Here is an 18,010-nt window from a genome sequence, read left to right on the forward strand (position 1 = left end):
TACACAGCGAAGACAAAACAAAACAATGCCTGCCCCGCCTGCCCGAGTGACAAATCCGAGAGGGAAATGGGAAAGAATACCGGCAACAGCACCGCACCAGCCTGTTTACCTATCCACCTGCCTGCGGTGCTAGTCTGCATACATGAGGGGACGAGTGTATCATCTCCACCCCGCCTACGTTGCCCCCTATCCTGGCACGCACAGTTGGTCACAAAATGTTGGCTTGTTTCTCTTATTGTTTCTTTCCCTTCCCCCTCAGTCATGATGATCTCCGCTGTCGCTAGCTTGCGATATGGGTACGGTACCTAGGGTATGAGTGAACATCCGCCTGCAAAAGTACCCAAGGCAGCTGGAATTGGTCGTCACCGCGGGGTGGAATCCCGAGACATTCCTGTGAGTCAACATGGCCACTGTCCGACCGCCCGATGCGCCCTCTCGTCTCCTAGTCTTTCCATCCAGGCAGTTCCAATTCCTTTTGTCGACGCGAAAGCAACATGCCAAGGCTAGTGCGGAATCCAGCTGCTTGGACCCCCATGTAATCCAGGGAAAGGGCCTTCGGGCGAGGGACGGAAGCGAAGACAGGGACCGGGGTGGTCTGGACGGTAACGCAAGAGGTGGTGGCTTGCGCGCTGATTGATATGAGGTGACATCGGGATATATGGATGTTGAGATGAGGTGCGACGAAACGATGCGGTCTGAGACGCTCGACACCCTGCAACGGCGGCTAGGCCCAGAGCCCTAGGATCCAAGACCAAGACCAAGACCAATGCCAATGCCAATACCAATACCAATACCAAAACACAAGACCCAAGACCCAAGACCCGAGACTGAAACCTCGAACCACGGGCCTCGAGGGTAAACGGGGGCGCACAAAGCGACACAGAGTCGACGACCATTGTCCGGTGGGTCGGGGGGTGGAACATCGGGGGGTGCAACCAGGTGGGCGCCAGAGCTGGAGCTGGAGCTGGAGCTGGGGACCCTGGGAGATGGAGAATGACGCTGGTGACAGGAGGCGTGCGCCTAGCCAACGGTGGGAAAATGCAGAGCGGGAGCGGGATAGTGGAGAGACACTGGAACCCGGACCCCTCCCAGCTCCTTACCCTCGCCACCAGCCACTGCCGCGAGCGAGCGAGTGTTGGCAGCACGGCCAGTACCTACACAGCACGGCCAGTACCTACACAGCACGGCCAGTACCTACGCAGTACGCACCAGACGTCCAGGAGCCCCGGCGGACCGGGGGCATTGGCGGGTAGGAAGGGAGGGGAGCGGGTGGATGATCATTCCAGGGGCCAAACAGAGCCCAGGGATCTCAACAAGCACAGGGTACAGGGAGCAAGAGACGCCGGCCGATCACAACGGTGCCCGAAAAATTTCGGTCGACCGTCGTCGCCCCTCGCTGACACTGTTACCAGAGCAGAGACACCAGAGACGCTCATGACGTGACGTGACACTCGAAGCCGACGCCGACGCCAACACCGACATGGCCGAAACAGATGCGACCCTGACCCCCTGGCGATCACTAATCCGTCATGCCTCGGGACCCTCAGAAAGGGAATGAATTGATTGATGCAATATCCTCTGGGCGAAGATCTTGGCGAAGATCCCCCAACTGGTTCTCACCGAATCGAAGGGGTGTGCCTCGGCTCGGGAGGGAAAATATATTGATGCACCGCAGGTACGCCAGATGATGTTCGAGACGATGAAAAGAAGAAGGACACAAAGGAACAACCTAGGGAGGACTCCGTACCTAGAAGCCAAACAGGGAGAAAGCGGCGAGACTGTCAGTCTCGGTAGTCCACTGGTTAGTCCACTGGTTAGTTGCGATAGCGGCTGGAGTAGTGACCGTTGTGTCGTGTGTGGCATGTGTTGGTGTCAGCTCAGCAGGGCTGTCCGGGTACCCGGTGCCCCGGGGCGGGACCGAATTGGAGATTGCACCACGCTATCGTTCAAGACTCTTTCGTGAGCTCGGCAGCAGAAACGGACTCGATGTTCGCCCTCACAAAGCTGTCTGGCCCCCCCAAACCCCTATCCAGGCCATTCTCCGCCAAGACGATCTGCACGCGCGACCAGAGTCGGGTGATGAGAGCCATGGTGAGGGCCATGACGATGATGCTGCGGTTGAGGTGGATGACGACGTCGGCGCCGACGCCGGCGCCATCGCCGACACCAATGATGGGGATGCGATGCGATGCTGGCGCGGTCGATTGCGAGTGAACACAACAACCATCACCATCGGGACCAAAGAATTCCACAAAAATCTCAACGCCCACATACCCACTCTCACACCCACACCCGCCCACCTAACCCATGCGAAACCCGGCTCTGTGTCTCGCACCATGATCTGGTGTCTTGTGCCAGAAAAGAAACAAGATGGAAAATAACGGCCAAGCAAGGTACCTTGCCTTACCGCCCGACGGGATGGATACGGCACCCATAGGCTACGCGCCGGTCGCCAGAATCTGCGTCATGCCTTTGTTGGAGAGCGTTAGCAACTTGCGAGGGCATTTCTATCCCTGCCCCCTGCAAGCTGCAACTTCAGCTGCGGGCTTCAGCAGCTCCATCCAACACGAGCCATCTACGTTACCAGGAGGGTAGTCAGCCAGCCTCAGAACCGGATGACAGGCCTTCCGTTGGCCTTTCTGTCGAGGATGGTTGCGCCTTGACCTGACCAATTGCAGCCGAGGATCTCTGGGTGTCTTGGTCTCCAGTACTCTCCAGAGCGTTCTCCATCTCTCTCTCTCTCTCTCTTTTGTTTGCTCGACATTGGTTTCTTTTGCTTTGGCGAATTCCTTTCCTTTGCCCTCATCACTCTTTCTTCATTTCAAGACGCTCCGCAATGAAGATGGGGTTCCCTTCCCAATACTTGCTTTTTTCTTTGGTTGCGGTTCCTTCACTTTCTCGATTTGCAACTCCAGGTTTTCAGCTCCTCGTGGGGATCCAATCGATGCATGTGTTCGTATCCTAACAGGGATGTTATACCCTCTCTCACTGGTGGATAGTGCACGGGGTTGCAGTTGCATCCCTCTTCTCTGCAGGGACTCCAAGCCAGCCCCAAGCTTGTCAAGTCAACATCAAGGATCTGGCATTATTTGCCCTGGTGGTCGTTACGGATGTGAACGATGTAGAGGCTACACGTCACATATCTCTCGCTCGGGACGTGCATGCACGCAAGCTCAGGCAGGGGGTGACGCACCCGCGAGTCCGACACCCAGTAAAAGATCGGTAGTGGCAACACAGGCACTCACGAGCTGGTCAGCGTCAATCTACCAGTACGTACAGTGTTGACAATGTACGGAGAGAGTCATCGTTCTCGTGCTCGCGGCCCGTATTTGCCTGACTCGAGTGACACTACAGTAACCAGTACAGATCCCAGCGCGTGTGTGTATCGGTACATGTACAGAGTACGTCCCTTGCAGATGCTTGCAAGTAAATTGGGGCCGAGATTGTTCGCTGGGTTGAAAGGCTGTTCTATGATTCTAGTGGCCCTGATGCAATCCCAGAAGCAGGATCGACATGACGGTGGATGAGCTGAGGCCCCTGCCAAAGCCATGGATCATGGTTCTTGAGGTAGATGGATCAAGATGGGCGGGGGAAGGGGGCCTAGCAGACCACCACTCTAGTGAAGACACTGGACGACGGTTGGAATTAGGAATTTGGAATTTAGGATTAGTTAGAGGCTTGGGGCTTGAAGGAGGGGGAGGGGGGGCGTGGATATTCCCAATCCCAATTCCCTTTGATTTGGCGTTGGCGCCGTCGGGAACGGTCCAAGGGCCACCGAGCGGATCGGGCCAAGATGCGGGTGAGGACAGGGCCCAGCAACGACGGTCTCAACGTTGGTGTTTTGGCGTGCGAACCAGCGACGGGAGCTTTGGCCTTGGGCACTCCGGACTCTGTTGCCAATTGGCTTTCACCCGCACCCCAATGGTCAGTGTGTAGCGAGCTGATGCCGGAGTGGGAAAGGCAGGTAGGGGGGGAAAATAGATACTTGCTACGTAGGTACTCCGTAGTGGGGAGGCGAATAGATACCTGGGTCGGTACTTTGCAGCACATGGTCAGTTGTTGGGTAACAATAAGCCGACTGGTTGGCTGCCGTAGACACAAACAATTGTGTCCCCAGGTGGTGGTCCCAGATGCTAGGTCCAGACTGGGAAAACCCCAGCCAGCCGTCTTCCCCATTCGTTTCGTTTCGTTCAGCCCAGGCCAGTCTCCTTTCAGGTCAGGCAGCCGGAAAAAGCAGCCAAGACAAGGCTAAGCCCGAAGCACCAGCCCAAAACGGGCGACGGGGCGACGGGGCGGCGGGCGACGGGGCCAAGAGGCAGTAAGACCCTTGTTGGCGACGTTGGGTTGGCTGGTTTGGGCGCTGGCCGGTGATGAAAGCAATAAACGGCGGCGCCAGGTGTCCCGGGAAGCTTCTGTCCCGAGCTGCGCTTCAAAGGCTCTAACGATGGAGGCGCCAACCCGCGGCGCGCCTCCCCCCCCAGGAAGGAGTCCTATTGGGCCCCGCCTCCCAGGTATTTCACTGTGCAGTACCTAGGTAGGTAGGTAAGTTAGGTAAGGTAGGTACGGAGCACTGTACTTCGTACAAAGCACGCACTTGCCGGGAATACTCCACCTCCAGACCCCTACCCCAACCAGCCAGTAGCAGTGTGAGACAAGCGACCCGGAGCCGTTTTGGGGGGCCGAGGGACAAGAGGTGGAGACAAGGGACAAGGAACAAGGGGACAAGGAGACAAGGGGAGGGGGTCGTCGGATAGGGCATGGAGGCAATCGAGATATGGGCATCTGGATCGGATATGACAATGCAGTCCAGACCTTGCAGATCGACGTCGATCCTGCCGAAACCCCCTCCCGATGCCCCCAATCCCTCCATTCTCCGTCACCCATCGTGGGTTAGTTGCCCATTATCAACACCCATCGTCTCGTCACTACACACGATCACTACACACGAATTACACACCAGGCTCGGGAGGCAGAAGTATAAAAAATAAATCACAAAATGTCCAACGGGTAGTCGCCAAACCAAATCTTGGATACTGTGCCACGCACTGTAGCCATCAAATCAAACCTCGACCAAAACAACACCACCCTCGGCCGCAGCATTCCAGTCAACGCCAAGTCGACGCTTCTGTCCAAGCAGAGCGCATGGGCCCCAGCTCGATTGCCTGGTGGCACATGTGCAGTAGGATCCCCCCCCCCCCCCCACGGTGCCAACAAGGGCCTGGTTGGCCGGCACCAACACGGGCTTCAGCGGATCCGATGGCACGCAAGGCAAAAAGCAAGGCAAAGCAAAGCAAGGCAAGGCAAGGCGAGGCGAGGTGAGGGGCTCCTCTAATAAGCAAGGCGAAAAGAATTGCATGCCGCCCAATACCGTGGGATCCTGTCCACTGCACCCATCCCTCACAGCAAGAGAGGACTGGAGATCCTGCATGTTGCTGGCTCACAGGCACCACTAATGTCTCATGGTCTGGCTGGTTATCCACTAGTTAACTCCCACTACCACACCGCAGCATATGTTCTCTATCCGAAACCAAAGTGCTTTGCTGACTTGGCCTGGCAACTCTCTGGAACGGATCTAATAAGGGAACCTCCCAGGCGCTGCTGTGCGGTGCGGATTCTGTATGCCCACTGCCATCGGAAGCCAGGGGTCTACTGCTGTCGTCTCCCACCCAATGTGTACGCCATCCGTGATGCATCATCAGGCAGAGCCTCCCGTACACTGGGCGGGCTTGCCATCCACGCTGTCGCTGCGAAACCGTATTCGCACGTCGCTCGGCCGGGTTGTCTTGTCTCGGGTCTCACACGCCCCAGAGTAGGCTGTAGACATTGATAACCTCAAGACTTTGTTCATGCACATTCGTTCACCGTCCCTTCAATGAAGTCGACACATGTCAATTCGATCTATGTACTTCATCTCAATCTTCCTCAATCTCTATGTAACGTCCGTCTGTTCACGTAATTTACAAGCCTCTCCCTGCTATTAACTATGAGCGCCACAAATCCTGGGCCCTACTTGCTTTTTGCCATCGTCCTTCCAAGCACCGTGTGTCTTAAACACGGCTTGGCTTTGGTGCACCCTCTCTGCAGTCGTGGCATCGTGGCTCGAAGCCCTGTTATGTGCGTGACATTCATAATGCCACTGCAAGTTTCATTACCCTGGCCTTCAATTGGGGTTGGCGCTGGGATACCTGCCTGACTTCGCAGCCAACGTGTGCTCGGCAACGGTAGGCAGGCCCGCGTTGGTGAGAATTATGGTTAGACTCTGATGTCAGAAATCTAACCCTCAGCATACGTCGTCCTTGTCATACCCCCCTTGCGGCTTGGCCCTAACCATGGTGTGTATACGCAGGCGTTGTGCGAGTGTGTGCTGCTTTTTTTTTCTTTCTCTTTCGGGTTTTCGGGTGCTGGGGTACGGCTGCCTTGGCAATGTTCATCGCAGTGCTAGTATACACGGATTTTCACCCCAGGAGAGCAGCCACATTCATCCGCGAGTCCTTGTCCGAGAGCGCCTGCGGCTGTTGTCGTAGTTGAAGGTGCTGTTGGGCGGGGGAGTTTGGTGCTGTAGGCAGCTGGTTCTGGGGTGCCAGTGGAGGTAGTCGAGACTGAGATTCGCGTCGGTCTCCAAAGGTGGGCGAGGCCAGCGAGCTTAGGCTGGGAAGCTTGGGATCACCAGACGGCACCGCGGCGGTGCGGAGTGGGGGCAACTCAACCGGCATATGCAGCGATAATGGATGCCGGCCCGGCGATGTTGTGTAGTTGGAGCCTGAATCTGACTCGGCGGATTCAGATGAGCAAGGAGACGGGAGAGGTGCTTCCACCCATGGCATAGGGTGCCGGTGGCCCTGGGTGGACTGTGTGGATGACTGTGTCCTCGGCAGGGGAAGTGTTGGCGTTGAAATAGAGAGTGCTGTCCGACTGTAGTGTTCGTCATAGGTTTGGACTGCGCGTCGGCGGTCCAGCCTCTTGCGGCGGTTCTGGCTACCGTTCCACCAGTTCTTAACAGCGTTGTCACTCCGTCCATGGAGCCGACGGGCGATCTCGGCCCATCGCTTTCCAATTTCATGCACCAAACGCTCGATCTGAAGGCCTTCCTCGGGTGTGATGGGGTCGTGGTTGAGCGTTGGCTTTAGGTTCTGATGGTAGCGTTCACGGCACTGCTTGGGCGTTCGTGAGCCCAAGGTTTGGGCAATCCGCACCCAGTTGAGGGGGCCGTGTGTTTGAACCAGTTGCATCAGGTAAGAGTCTTCGGCATTGGACCACGGACCTCTCCTGTGGGCAGTCATGATGGCGGGGGGAGTACCAGGAATAGTTCGGGGGTGCTGGCAATAAAGCAGTAGGCGGATGACGACGGCCGGTGGTGATTGTTCTTGATGGACGGTGAAGTGGGCGTGGGTGGGATGATGTTGTGATATTAAGGCGCTGATTGGGGTAGAGATGATTGAAAATAGAAGGGCGTTGATGAGGTCTAATACAAGTCGAAGCACGGAAGTGATGCAGATATAATCTGGAGAGATATGGTATGTCCAGACGAGAGGGAGGTGAGTGATGAAATATCCGTGAGGGCTGGATGGGGCTGATGGGGCCAGTCTTTGGCATGAAGCGTAATGTATGGGGAAAAGCAAGTCGTAATGGGGGGGGGTGAGGCCCCAACTTAACCACCCTGACGACAAACTTTCTCGATCTGCTACTAGGATGCCGCTGTTGATAGATGGGCGGGCCATGGATGGGGCAGCGGCGCTGGAGGGGGGGTGGAGGCATCAAATAGGGGTGTGTGACGGGGGTGTGAATAGGGGCGGGTGTCAAGGTGGTGGTTTTAACCAAGGTGATGCAAGCCAGCAAAAGTATTGGGCTGCGTCCAGTCTGTGGGCAAGGCAATTGACAGGCTGACTGGGCTTGTTCGTGGGTGGGTGGTTGGGTCACTTGGGTGGGCACGTTCGCCGGATGCGATGTTCTCCGCTGTGGTTGACGACCCATCATCATCTCGCATCCAGCTCCCTCGGCCCAGTGTCTCTCCCTGCCCTGCTTCCACCCAGTCGGGGCCGCCTCCATCGAGGATTGCCCCCGGCGGCTCGCTGCCCCGGATGCAGTGAGACTAGTGTGACGGACAAGCCACCAGGACAGAGGGCTCGCTCACCACGGACGGAGCTGGAGCTGGAGCTGGAGCTGCACGTTCAGAAGGATGGGATGGTGCGAGCGCACAGGAGACGGCGGCCAGGCGGGCTTCCCGGGCTCCAGGTCGGGCGCTCAGGCGAGCCGGGGAGACGAGGGAGACGAGGGAGTGTGCCAAGCTGCAATGCCAACCTACCTGCGGATCGATGCGGAGACGTCCTGGGCAGTTGTTCCACATGATCCCGCCGGTTGAAGGTTCCCAAGGCCGCTCATCAAGTTCACCGGCGAGGTGTCTCAACGCTGTCCTTCGGCGCCAGTCCCAAGTCGTTTGCCGACGTGCTCATGTACTACGTTCTCTGGGTGATGTCGAGCTGCATCTAGGAGGGGGTTAGTGTTAGTGTGTGGGCCCTTGGACGAGAGAATCACCGTCGTCGAATCCAGAACCCCTCACATCGCCGTGGTGGAGTGGCAGATTGCTGTCGTCGGTCCATCCTGGCCGGACCTTGCCGTCAACCAAGCCACCAGAGCCCAGCGCCAGCTCAAGCCTCTAGCCTCTAACCTCTAACCTCTCTGGCTGCTCTCGTCAACCCCGAGTCGCATCAGGCAATGAATATCCAAGCAGAGTTTGATCTGGTCTCGTTGACAACGCCGCCCGCCGCCCTCTCTTGCTTGATCCGTCGGTCCATCTGTTCGTCGGTCCATCCGTCGGCCTACGGGCGGGCGGGCAGGGCCTCTAGTCAAGCCGCAACGAAAAAAAAAAAACCCTCGCCGTAGCCGTCGCAATTGACTCTTTGCGTGGCTTTCGAGTTTCGTCTGCTTGTCTGCTTCCGGTTCTTGGGTGGTACTGCCACGCCCAAAGCTAGTTATCGTTCTTGGAGAGAGACAGGTTGGTGCGTTTAGCAGCTAATGCACAGGGCGGTTGAGCAAGCGTGTGGAGGAGCTGTTCTCAGGCCCAGTGTTGCTGTTGCAGGCTCCCAGTCACAGTCACCGTCACCATCGCCGTCAGCGCCAGCGCCATCGCGCAGCAGCAAGCTAGCTGGGGATTTTGCCGGGGCCGGGGGTTGAGGCAGGGCGATCATCGACAACGGGTGGCTGCTGGCCTGAGCCACCTGGTTGGGATCGTCGTGTTTTCAGTTGGATCGGTGGAGGCGCTTCCGCTTCCGCTTCCGCTTCGATACGTACTGTGCCCCGAGGTACCGGTTGGTGGTGACTGGACTTATCAGCTAGGTCACTGAAGCGGATAACCCCCTGTCTCTGAGTATCCTCTCGACTTTGGATTGAGGGCTTGCGCAAATAGGGCGCAAGATCGGTACAGGAAGAATAGTATGCAGTACTTGACTCCAGGTACCAGGCTACCCGCGATCAAGCCTGAGGCTCCATGGTACACCTGACTCGCCCCGTTGCACCGCCTAGGTGACTCAACTGCCGGTATCTGTCTAGAGGTAGGTAAACACGGGCTTTGGAGGCCTTGCTACTACAACAAACATACCAGCGACTGCAAAGCTTAGAAAAGAGCAAGACAGACCTGCTGATGGCTGGTCTTTGAACGAGACCATAGCGGGGATGTGTCCCTTTGTTCACACACTAGAACACCGTGCAGCGAGTTTGTGTCTTTTTTCTTTTCTTTTCTTTTCTTCCGGGTCGTTTCCAGAGTATGGTGCCCGGAAGAGACCGACATCTTGAGATGCGACCCAAGTCCAAGCTCGGCGCGATCGAATGAAACACTTGTATGTGGGCGAATCACCATCGACGACACTGACAAATTGCCCGAATATGCAACACATGGACGGATGTTGTCTTGCACGCCCTCGCCCACGCCCATGCCTACTGCATAGACACACGACGCACAAGCACACCTCGACACTCGACACACGACACACCACCCCCCTTCAGGTCTCGCAGGCTGGTTCGCTGGCTCTCAGCTGCCCCCTCACGCACCATCTTCTCCCTCACCGCGCGGCGACACGCCCCCCGGTGGGCACAAGTCAACCGCAGGGATCGCCGGGCGACCAGATGGCGCTGCTGCCAATAGTCTGCATCTCCGCCCCGGCGGTAATGGAGCCCCCCCTACCCGAATGGCCCTTCGGCCACTAAAAGCAAAAACCGTTGTGGCGTCAGGCTTCCCTCTTGCCCTAAACCCTCCCGGGACAGACCAAGCGAGCCGGGCAACGGTTTTTCAGCTCAGCTCAGCTCGCTGCGTCCCCTGGGTCCTGCTCGGCCGTCGCCCATGGGCCAATCCCATCCCGTTGTCCCCTGCTTTCCTCGTCAGCTGGCAGTCGTCGTTGGCGCCAGGTCCAAGACACTTCTAACTCTCCTGGGAGTCCTCATAGCCCTCAAAGCGACCGGTGGTGCCTGGCAGTCCATACATAGTATAAGTAGACGATAATGCATGCGCACCAGATGAGTGGGTGTGTAGCACGGAGTCAGATAGGCAGGTAGACAAGTACCCTTGGTAAGTTGGTTGGTTGACAGACGACTTCGCTAGTTTCAGTAGGCTGTATCGTGATGTCGTGATGTAGTGATGTGTTGTGAGTGAGTGTGAGAGTGTCTGCCAGCGCCGACGAGATCTCTATCGACCCAACTGCCTGTCTACATACCTCTTTTACCGCCTCACACTCCGTATCTGGGTAAGATAGGCAGTTATGGGACGGGATAAGATGGCAATCGTTGCACTTCAAACTCCCGACCCAACGTGCTGTTCGATCATGCAGGGATTTTCTATCCACCCGCTCGCTCTACCTGGGCCGACCAACTGGACAACAACGAAGCAAGCAATAAATCAAGGAAGCTATCCATCCCGTCCCGTCCCAGCATACAAAGACCAGCTTAATCAAAACATGCCGAGAGAAAGAGGGAGGGAAGAAGACGCAAGTCCCTTCCCTTCCCCAGTAGCCTCGTCCAGGGCTCCTTCGCCGTTCCCCCAGCCCTAGACTTGCCCGTCTAGGATGTCATAGGGTAGCGAGGCGCTCAACTTCGTCTACAAGCCAGCTCGTTGGGGTCAACTGACCAACCTCGTCCACTCTCATATGGCTGTCCTCATGTGTCCCTGACCTCGTTTTTAGAGGCAGATGTCTCCGCTCTCTCCTGCAACCCAGCGTCGCCAAGCCTCTTCATACGCCGTTTCCAGGTCGTCAACCCACCGGCGGGTATCAAACAGTCCACAATTCCACTTCCCATCCCAGAGTAACTTGCGCATCTCTGCCAGTCGCCCATGTCCTTCCCCAAATCTGCTATCCGTCATGTCGTAACTGAGCCCGCTGGCTAGTCGGACCGCCCGCTGTTCATATTCTGCTTCGCTTCCAGCAATCAGTTCCGAAGCAACCTGCCGGCCCTCAGCCGACTTGGGGAGTGCTCCCTTCAGGATTGACGCCGCCATTCGGGAGCACATTTTGTAAGGGTACCGCGGGAGCGTGAGCAAAGGCGTACTTGACCACAGGACGTCTGCCGCCGTTGTGTGTGCATTGCATTCGGGGGTGTCGAGGAAGAGATCACACACCCGCGCACGTGAGATATGTTGGCTCTTGGGCGCAACATCTGTGAATACGATGCGGCTAGCAACCTCAGTTCCTGCCCATGCCTTGGCAGTGCGCCGTAGATTTACTTCGCCAAGTTCTGGAAATCGTAGAAGCCAGAGAATCGCCTTCGGTACCTGCGCCAGTATCCGCAGCCAGGATCTGAAGGTCGTTGGCTCAATCTGGATATGGTCAATGTCTGAGATGTTCAATCGGCCAACAACACTCACCTTGTATAGTTGATTGAAATTTCCCAAAATGATGGCATCATCGGGAAGGGTTGGAAACAGCTCCTTGCGCATCTGCCATCGGCGCTGTTGCTCCTCCTCCCACGTCACTTGCCTCTCACTCGCGTCGCAAGACTGGGCATGGTCGCAACAAAAAAAGGTATCGCGACAGAAAATGATGTTCTCAGAGTACATCCAATCGCCCCCATTACCCTCGGTGTCATCGTGGAAGATATCCTCAACCCCAACATTGGCCCGCCAAGGGCGAAGTGTCCCTGGTGGGATCGCAGTGCTGTCTGCAAGAATGTAGTCACACCATTCAGCGCCCATGGTTCCTGCAAATCCCATGAAGGACATTTGCACCGGGACAGGGCGGGCCGCGAATATCTCGTTTCGGGCTCCTCTGGTATAGCCATTTAGATTGATCAAGATGTGGATCTCATCTCGAACAATCTGCTCTACCAGCTTCTCTGAAGGCCAGTTGCTGACATCCCGGAACACAGGGGCTTCCCGTTCAATTTGATTGCGATGGACTGATCTGTCGCTTGCCGTTGTAGCGTAGCAAACGGCCCGGGTCCGTTGAGGATTGTGAAGACCAAAGACGGATTGCATTCTACCACATGGGTTAGCCTCTTCAGCATCGACTTCTAGCACAAGTAAATGGGGTCATACAGATGGGCCAAGGGGTGGTTGTTGAAATCGGATGACACGTAGCCCACATTCAGTTGAGGGTTAGGGGGTGGGGGTGGTGGGTAGACTGTGGCCGGTATCCAAGGCAGTCGCAGAGTTGAACAGGAGATTCGGATCGCATTTCGCTGTGAGATGATGCGAATGTCTCTTGCGGTGAGGGGGCACGTGAATGTATGGAACGGGAGGACAGTTGGCGCCGACGGAACAGTGAGGCTAGGAGGTAATCGGAGCCGTAAATAACGCGAAGTTGACTTGGAGCGGGAAACGTAACGATCACGGTACCACTTCCATTGCGTTGCCCGAGTGGTGCGTTCCACTAGGCGTATGAGACGTGATCCTTCCCAGGGCTTGCCAGCCCAGTCGCGTAGGGCTTTCTCGGGCTGAAAAGAGCTTGTCGAGCCCAGATCGCGAACTTGTCCGGCCAAGGCCATGATAGCTTTGTCCTCGAGGATGCCCCGTCCCCATTGTGACGCTTCATTCAGCTGCTTGCTGATGATGCGGACAACTCGGCTAGTGAGGCCGTTCTCCTGCCCCAAAGAGCGGGCGTCAACGAGCAACCCTCGTTCATCAACATGCCAGCGGTCGTACTTTCCAGACTGAAGCATGACCCCACCCCGACCTCGCCAGTCGCAGACAGAATTCAAGGCTGTTGATAGACCACAAACAGCCTCGGCAAAGTCAGGATTTGAAGTGACGGCGCGTTTGTAGTACATTATGGCGTCGCTAATACGACCTCTGTCCTTGACTGCATTGGCCAAATTCGTCAGGGCAATATCGAAAGTACCGTCACACGACACAGCCTGTTCATACATTTGGATTGCCAAGTCGAGTTGGCCAATGTCTTTCAGAAGACTGCCGAGGTTTGTATGAAGGTGAACGTGTTTAGGATCCAAGCGTAATCCATAATGATAGTACGCTAAAGCGAGAGCTAGACCGCTTCCCGGTATGATCCCTGGAATATTGGGCTGGGGAAACATGTCGATGCTGGCGCCGTAAGAGCTCGAAGTGGATTGCTGTACTCCTGCGAGAAGAATCCCGACATTATTTGCGGTTGAGGGGCTTTCCTGAAGAGACAGGGAAAGGTAGTAGAGGGCTAGAATATCTTCGACTCCTGAGGAACGTCGGGGGACATCAGGGGAAGCATGCCCACTTGACAGACCATCCTGAAAAATCTTGGCTAGCGAAAGTAGCGAATTACTGGTTGTTTGCACTGCAGCACGCTTTGTCGTGCCCTCAGTCACATATCGAAGACCTGGGAGGTCTCCGCTGCCGCCAAACACAAGATGGGCGGTATGTCGAGCTCTTTCGGGAGGCAATAACAGGGGCCGGAGGGGATGTGAAATCTGGCCACGCGGGGCTGGTCTTGGTTCTGTAGGAGACAGGACTGTTTGGATTCGACGCACCAGGTCTGGTATACCCGTCATATGACGACCGACGCTAATCAGCACCGCTTCTTCAAAGGCGGCCGAGGCCCCGTTTACTTCTTTTAGGCTGTACAGCATAGTCCCCTTCGCGTGGATCAGGGCAAGGATTCGCCCATTCTCTCTTCCGGGTATGGCATAGCCGCTCGATCCAAAACCTGGTGTCTTTGTGTCACCTGGTTGAGGTGCAACCCCATGATGCTGCGCCTGCTTCAAGTCAGCAATTTGGAAACTGTGAGGCATGGTAGTGCCAGGAAAGGCCCCCTGCGGAGTGGGTCCGCCAGCAGGTACTCGCGCCGGCCGTATGGATCCGGAGGATGACAAGGTCAGCGCCTGCTGCACGTAGTTGATGATGTCGACAGCTTCCTTACTGCGCTGCTTATACAAGAGTCCGACAAGGTGCTCGACAGCTTCTAAATAGCTAGGTTGCACCTTCACGGCTCTGATCCAGTGCTGCTCGGCCTCGTCTTGGCGATTGAGGCAGTATAACGTGGCAGCCATGTTTGTGATAGCCTCGACGTGACTGCGAAAGAGTCAGACACCATGGAACAGCCACTTGACAGTTCGCTAGGGACAAGTCTTTACCTCGAGTCAAGAGTGATGATCCTCGAGAACCATTCCAATGCCTCTTCGTATTGTTCCATTCCATAATGGAGACACCCCCCAACCAAAATCCCATCAATCCAATTCCATCCGCTCTGCTCACATAGGCTATTCAGCATTTCGAGCGAAGACTTCGCCGTGGAAAGGGTTGACATCTTTCCTCCGGAAAAGGAATTGTTGAAAGATCCTAGCGGATGCGTCGATGAATAGCCCCGAACGTGGTAATTTCGCCCACGATCTCTCTCAGAAAAACTCGTTGATACACCCCTTTCCCCAGTTTCCAGAATCTTCAAAGAAGGCCTCGGGGGTTTGGGATATACTAGCAGCTTCGGGACAGTGCCGAGACCAGAATTGGCCTTCCCAGGTTGCGATCTTCTCGACGTCTGGAGGTAGGTAAGAAGATCCATATAGCTCCTATGAGCTTGTACCAGCACCTTTTCTCGAAATCCTTGTTGACCTCGGAACTCTAGAGAGTAAGAATGGTGTTGAATACTCCTCCTCGAATCAAGCCCTAAATTCTCGATGTCGCTGTGCCGAGGGTGTGGGGTATTGAATGTGACGTCTTGTTCAATAGAGCCGTCAAACGACGGGTGGTGCATAAATTCTGGCACCAGCTTGTGAGACTTGGGTCCGATATCCTGTTGTGCAGATCCCAATAGGCTCGATTCACACGGTTGGACGTAGTTTCCATGATTCCAAGGTGAAGGAGTAGCATGCAAGGGTATTTGGCCGAGTGGCAAAGAGTCATTCATAACCACCGGGGGTGGGCAAAAAGCGCGAACATTATACTCATTAGCCCTCAAAAGTGGTTGATAAATGCTGGGGAACATCCCCGAGGCATCGAGGTAGGCGACAGATTGATGCTGCCGTCCAGGAGGAATAAGAGTCTGGGGGCTTTCAAGGAATGCGCCTGGAAGCCCTGACATGTCACTGGTAAACGGCCACGGCGCAGAGCCCATATGAATGTGCCTACCATCATCGTCGACGCCTTGGTTGCCAGGCAAAGAGGACTGGCGATGGTCAGTGACCAGGTTGTGGCTACGGAGTGGCAGTGCCGCCGGGGCTGTCGGAGGAAATGCCGTGGATGTCGCGGACCTAGGTAGACCCAGGTGCTTCAAAGGTGGCGGGCCATGGGAGAGAGGAGTGGGCGATCCGTCGTAGCCAGCATCGATAGTGCCGTTGGGTGTCTTCCGGCGGAGATGGTACTCGGGATAAGAGCGGTAGAGTGAGCTTGCGGGTGTGGAGGGTCGACGATGTGATTGGGAGGTGCGGATGGGAAACGAGCGCTGATACGCGAGGGAAACGTCTCGAGGGTAATGGCCGTTGACCGACGAGGCATCGTTGCCTGGGAAGGGGGTGAAGGCATCGCGGTTCGAGGGTGGCGGCGTCACCGCATGAGGGGGCCTCTGAAGGAGAGGCAACATGACAACGGGGTATCTGGGCGAACAAATGGCAAAAGCGGGGAATTCAAAGATGACGACGCTGACAGATAACGGTCGTTCATGGCCTGCTAGTCAAAGAGCATGGCGAGGGGGTTCGGCGCTGGGAGATGAAGTCACTGATCGAGTCGTTGATCGAGTCGCTGATCAAGTAGCTGACGGGCATTTGGGGCTGGCTGTGCGGGCGAGGACCACGCCAACGCCGAAAAACTAGCACCAGCGCCGTGAGGAATCTGCCCGTCTCAACCTGGCAGGCCGACTCTAGTAGATCTGACGAGGCCAGCGCAGGTGTAGGCGTCTGTTGTGGTTGAAGAGGAGCGTTGCGACGGTAGGTGGAGTGGATCTTAAGTTGCGCATCAGAGGCGGGACGCCATTATCTGGAGGTGGGATTCGTAGTGCAAGGTGGTACCTTAGGCCGATAAGTGGAGGTTGAAAGCACGAGAATCGGCCGGTATGATGGAGGCGGGCAAGGCTCCACCCTAGAAGGATGAGGCCGCTGAGGTAAGGTGTCTGCCTGCCGGGCTCGTCAGGCCAGGTTGCATGCCAACGCTTAACGCTCTGGCCAATAAGCGCGTGTTGCGGCGTCACACTCACCACAGTGCCTCATGCACATCTGCCTCGCGACATCATCACCGCGACCATGTCACACCTGGTGGGTGACGAGGAAATAAATTATGCAAAGGTGGTCATACCTCATTTTTTCGTCGGTCATCAAAGATTTATTTGAATGCCGAGTCATTAAACACTAGGAAGCATTGCTCTCAAGCTTCCCTCATCCTTGATTGTTGAGTCCTAGCCACGCGCTTAGAGCTGGGGTCAGCTGTGTTGGAACGCGTCAGGGATAATTGCCATGAATCCTCAGCCGCGCGCGTTTCTTCAGCGCAGCAAGCTGTGCACCAAACTGGACAATCATGCATTTGCGACCAGGTAGTCGGAGTCGCAACCATCTCCTGGAATATTGGGAAGGGCGGTAGGCCCAGTTAGTGGACCTCAACATCCACGACGGCAGTATTGCCGGTGTCGCGGTGATTATGGGGCCGTTCCACGAGTAGTTAGGTTGGTATTCCTTGAACAAAAAATAGAAATAGACCACAGAGTAGGTTGGCATATTTCAGACAAGGTCAAGCTTGTTTGGCTTCATGTCACCCACACATACACACACATGCGCGCCACGCTGCTGTTCGTTTGCATTGGAAATATTTCTTCAATTCAGAAGGTTAGCACCTGATTGTCTAATCTAAGTGCCATGATTTACTCTTCCGGAACTGTAATTGAGGTTAGCTTGGAAATGGTGGACAAGATATGAGGGGGCTTACTGTCGATGTCGCCGCTGTCAATGGCTTCAATGATAGACTGTGGGGGCTTGCCATCGACCTGGCATCCCACACTGTAAGCAGTACCCAAGATCTCCTTAACAGTGCCAGACAGCTCCTTGGCGAAAGACTTGTAGCGCATGGTGCGAGCAATCTCGATAATCTCGTCGAGGCTGACAGACTTGTTGTGCTTGATGTTCTTCTCCTTCTTGCGGTCGCGAGGGGGCTCCTTCAGGGCCTTGATAATGAGGGACGAGGCAGTAGGGACGACAGAAACAGCGGCTTGACGGTTCTGGATGGTGAGCTTGACAGTTACGCGCAAGCCTTTCTATTATCGTGTTAATTCAGCCCCACGCAGATCTCGGGTTCAATGGCATACCCAGTCACCAGTTGCCTTAGCAATGTCTTCTCCGACCTTCTTGGGCGAAAGACCCAGGGGACCGATCTTAGGAGCGAGAGCAGAGGATGCACCGACCTCGCCACCAGTGGCTCGAAGGTGGCTGGTCCAGTCAGTCCAGTCCTCTAAAATCCGACCTGATCGCCTCAAACTTACATGACCTTCACCTCATTGGGATCCAACTTAGGAGCTGGAAAGGAGGTCAGAAAGCTTCAGAGAGTTGGAGGTCATAAAACATACGCATTTTGACGTGTTTGAAATTGGCAGAGGCTCGTGGTTTGCGTGCCGAGTATCGAGAGAGG

The 18,010-nt window shown here is 55.8% G+C and overlaps 7 protein-coding genes across 7 annotated transcripts; 4 read left to right on the top strand and 3 right to left on the bottom strand.

Annotated features, from left to right (window-relative positions):
- Nucleotides 1–1,529: 1,529 nt before the first annotated feature.
- On the top strand, nt 1,530–2,381 carry BGZ61DRAFT_485456 (uncharacterized protein; the record flags this gene model as incomplete). The annotated part of the gene is made up of 3 exons (XM_046249710.1): nt 1,530–1,632; nt 1,676–1,780; nt 1,828–2,381. 3 exons carry the CDS (start codon nt 1,530–1,532, stop codon nt 2,379–2,381), a joined length of 762 nt encoding a protein of 253 aa, XP_046096304.1.
- A 206-nt stretch (nt 2,382–2,587) lies between these two features.
- On the top strand, nt 2,588–3,381 carry BGZ61DRAFT_150595 (uncharacterized protein). The gene is made up of 2 exons (XM_046237366.1): nt 2,588–2,952; nt 3,000–3,381. The coding sequence occupies exons 1-2, from the start codon at nt 2,837–2,839 to the stop codon at nt 3,283–3,285; spliced, it is 402 nt and encodes a 133-aa protein (XP_046096305.1). The 5' UTR covers nt 2,588–2,836; the 3' UTR covers nt 3,286–3,381.
- Nucleotides 3,294–4,322, top strand: BGZ61DRAFT_563871 (uncharacterized protein; the record flags this gene model as incomplete). Its single annotated transcript, XM_046255878.1, has 3 exons — nt 3,294–3,924; nt 3,997–4,051; nt 4,096–4,322. The coding sequence occupies exons 1-3, from the start codon at nt 3,514–3,516 to the stop codon at nt 4,320–4,322; spliced, it is 693 nt and encodes a 230-aa protein (XP_046096306.1). The 5' UTR covers nt 3,294–3,513.
- A 1,210-nt stretch (nt 4,323–5,532) lies between these two features.
- On the top strand, nt 5,533–5,866 carry BGZ61DRAFT_464038 (uncharacterized protein). The gene has a single exon (XM_046247464.1). The coding sequence runs from the start codon at nt 5,619–5,621 to the stop codon at nt 5,811–5,813; it is 195 nt and encodes a 64-aa protein (XP_046096307.1). The 5' UTR covers nt 5,533–5,618; the 3' UTR covers nt 5,814–5,866.
- A 589-nt stretch (nt 5,867–6,455) lies between these two features.
- On the bottom strand, nt 6,456–7,280 carry BGZ61DRAFT_499575 (Homeodomain-like protein; the record flags this gene model as incomplete). The annotated part of the gene is made up of 1 exon (XM_046251423.1): nt 6,456–7,280. One exon carries the CDS (start codon nt 7,278–7,280, stop codon nt 6,456–6,458), a length of 825 nt encoding a protein of 274 aa, XP_046096308.1.
- A 3,884-nt stretch (nt 7,281–11,164) lies between these two features.
- Nucleotides 11,165–15,983, bottom strand: BGZ61DRAFT_539752 (glycosyl transferase family 41-domain-containing protein; the record flags this gene model as incomplete). The annotated part of the gene is made up of 4 exons (XM_046254826.1): nt 11,165–11,800; nt 11,849–12,458; nt 12,518–14,479; nt 14,542–15,983. 4 exons carry the CDS (start codon nt 15,981–15,983, stop codon nt 11,165–11,167), a joined length of 4,650 nt encoding a protein of 1,549 aa, XP_046096309.1.
- A 1,266-nt stretch (nt 15,984–17,249) lies between these two features.
- Nucleotides 17,250–17,952, bottom strand: BGZ61DRAFT_485461 (60S ribosomal protein L12; the record flags this gene model as incomplete). Its single annotated transcript, XM_046249711.1, has 5 exons — nt 17,250–17,263; nt 17,315–17,639; nt 17,691–17,811; nt 17,865–17,898; nt 17,949–17,952. The coding sequence occupies 5 exons, from the start codon at nt 17,950–17,952 to the stop codon at nt 17,250–17,252; spliced, it is 498 nt and encodes a 165-aa protein (XP_046096310.1).
- Nucleotides 17,953–18,010: the final 58 nt, after the last annotated feature.

The sequence above is a fragment of the Ilyonectria robusta genome (genome assembly GCF_021365365.1).
Source record: "Ilyonectria robusta strain PMI_751 chromosome Unknown BGZ61scaffold_36, whole genome shotgun sequence".
NCBI classification, from domain to species: domain Eukaryota; kingdom Fungi; phylum Ascomycota; class Sordariomycetes; order Hypocreales; family Nectriaceae; genus Ilyonectria; species Ilyonectria robusta.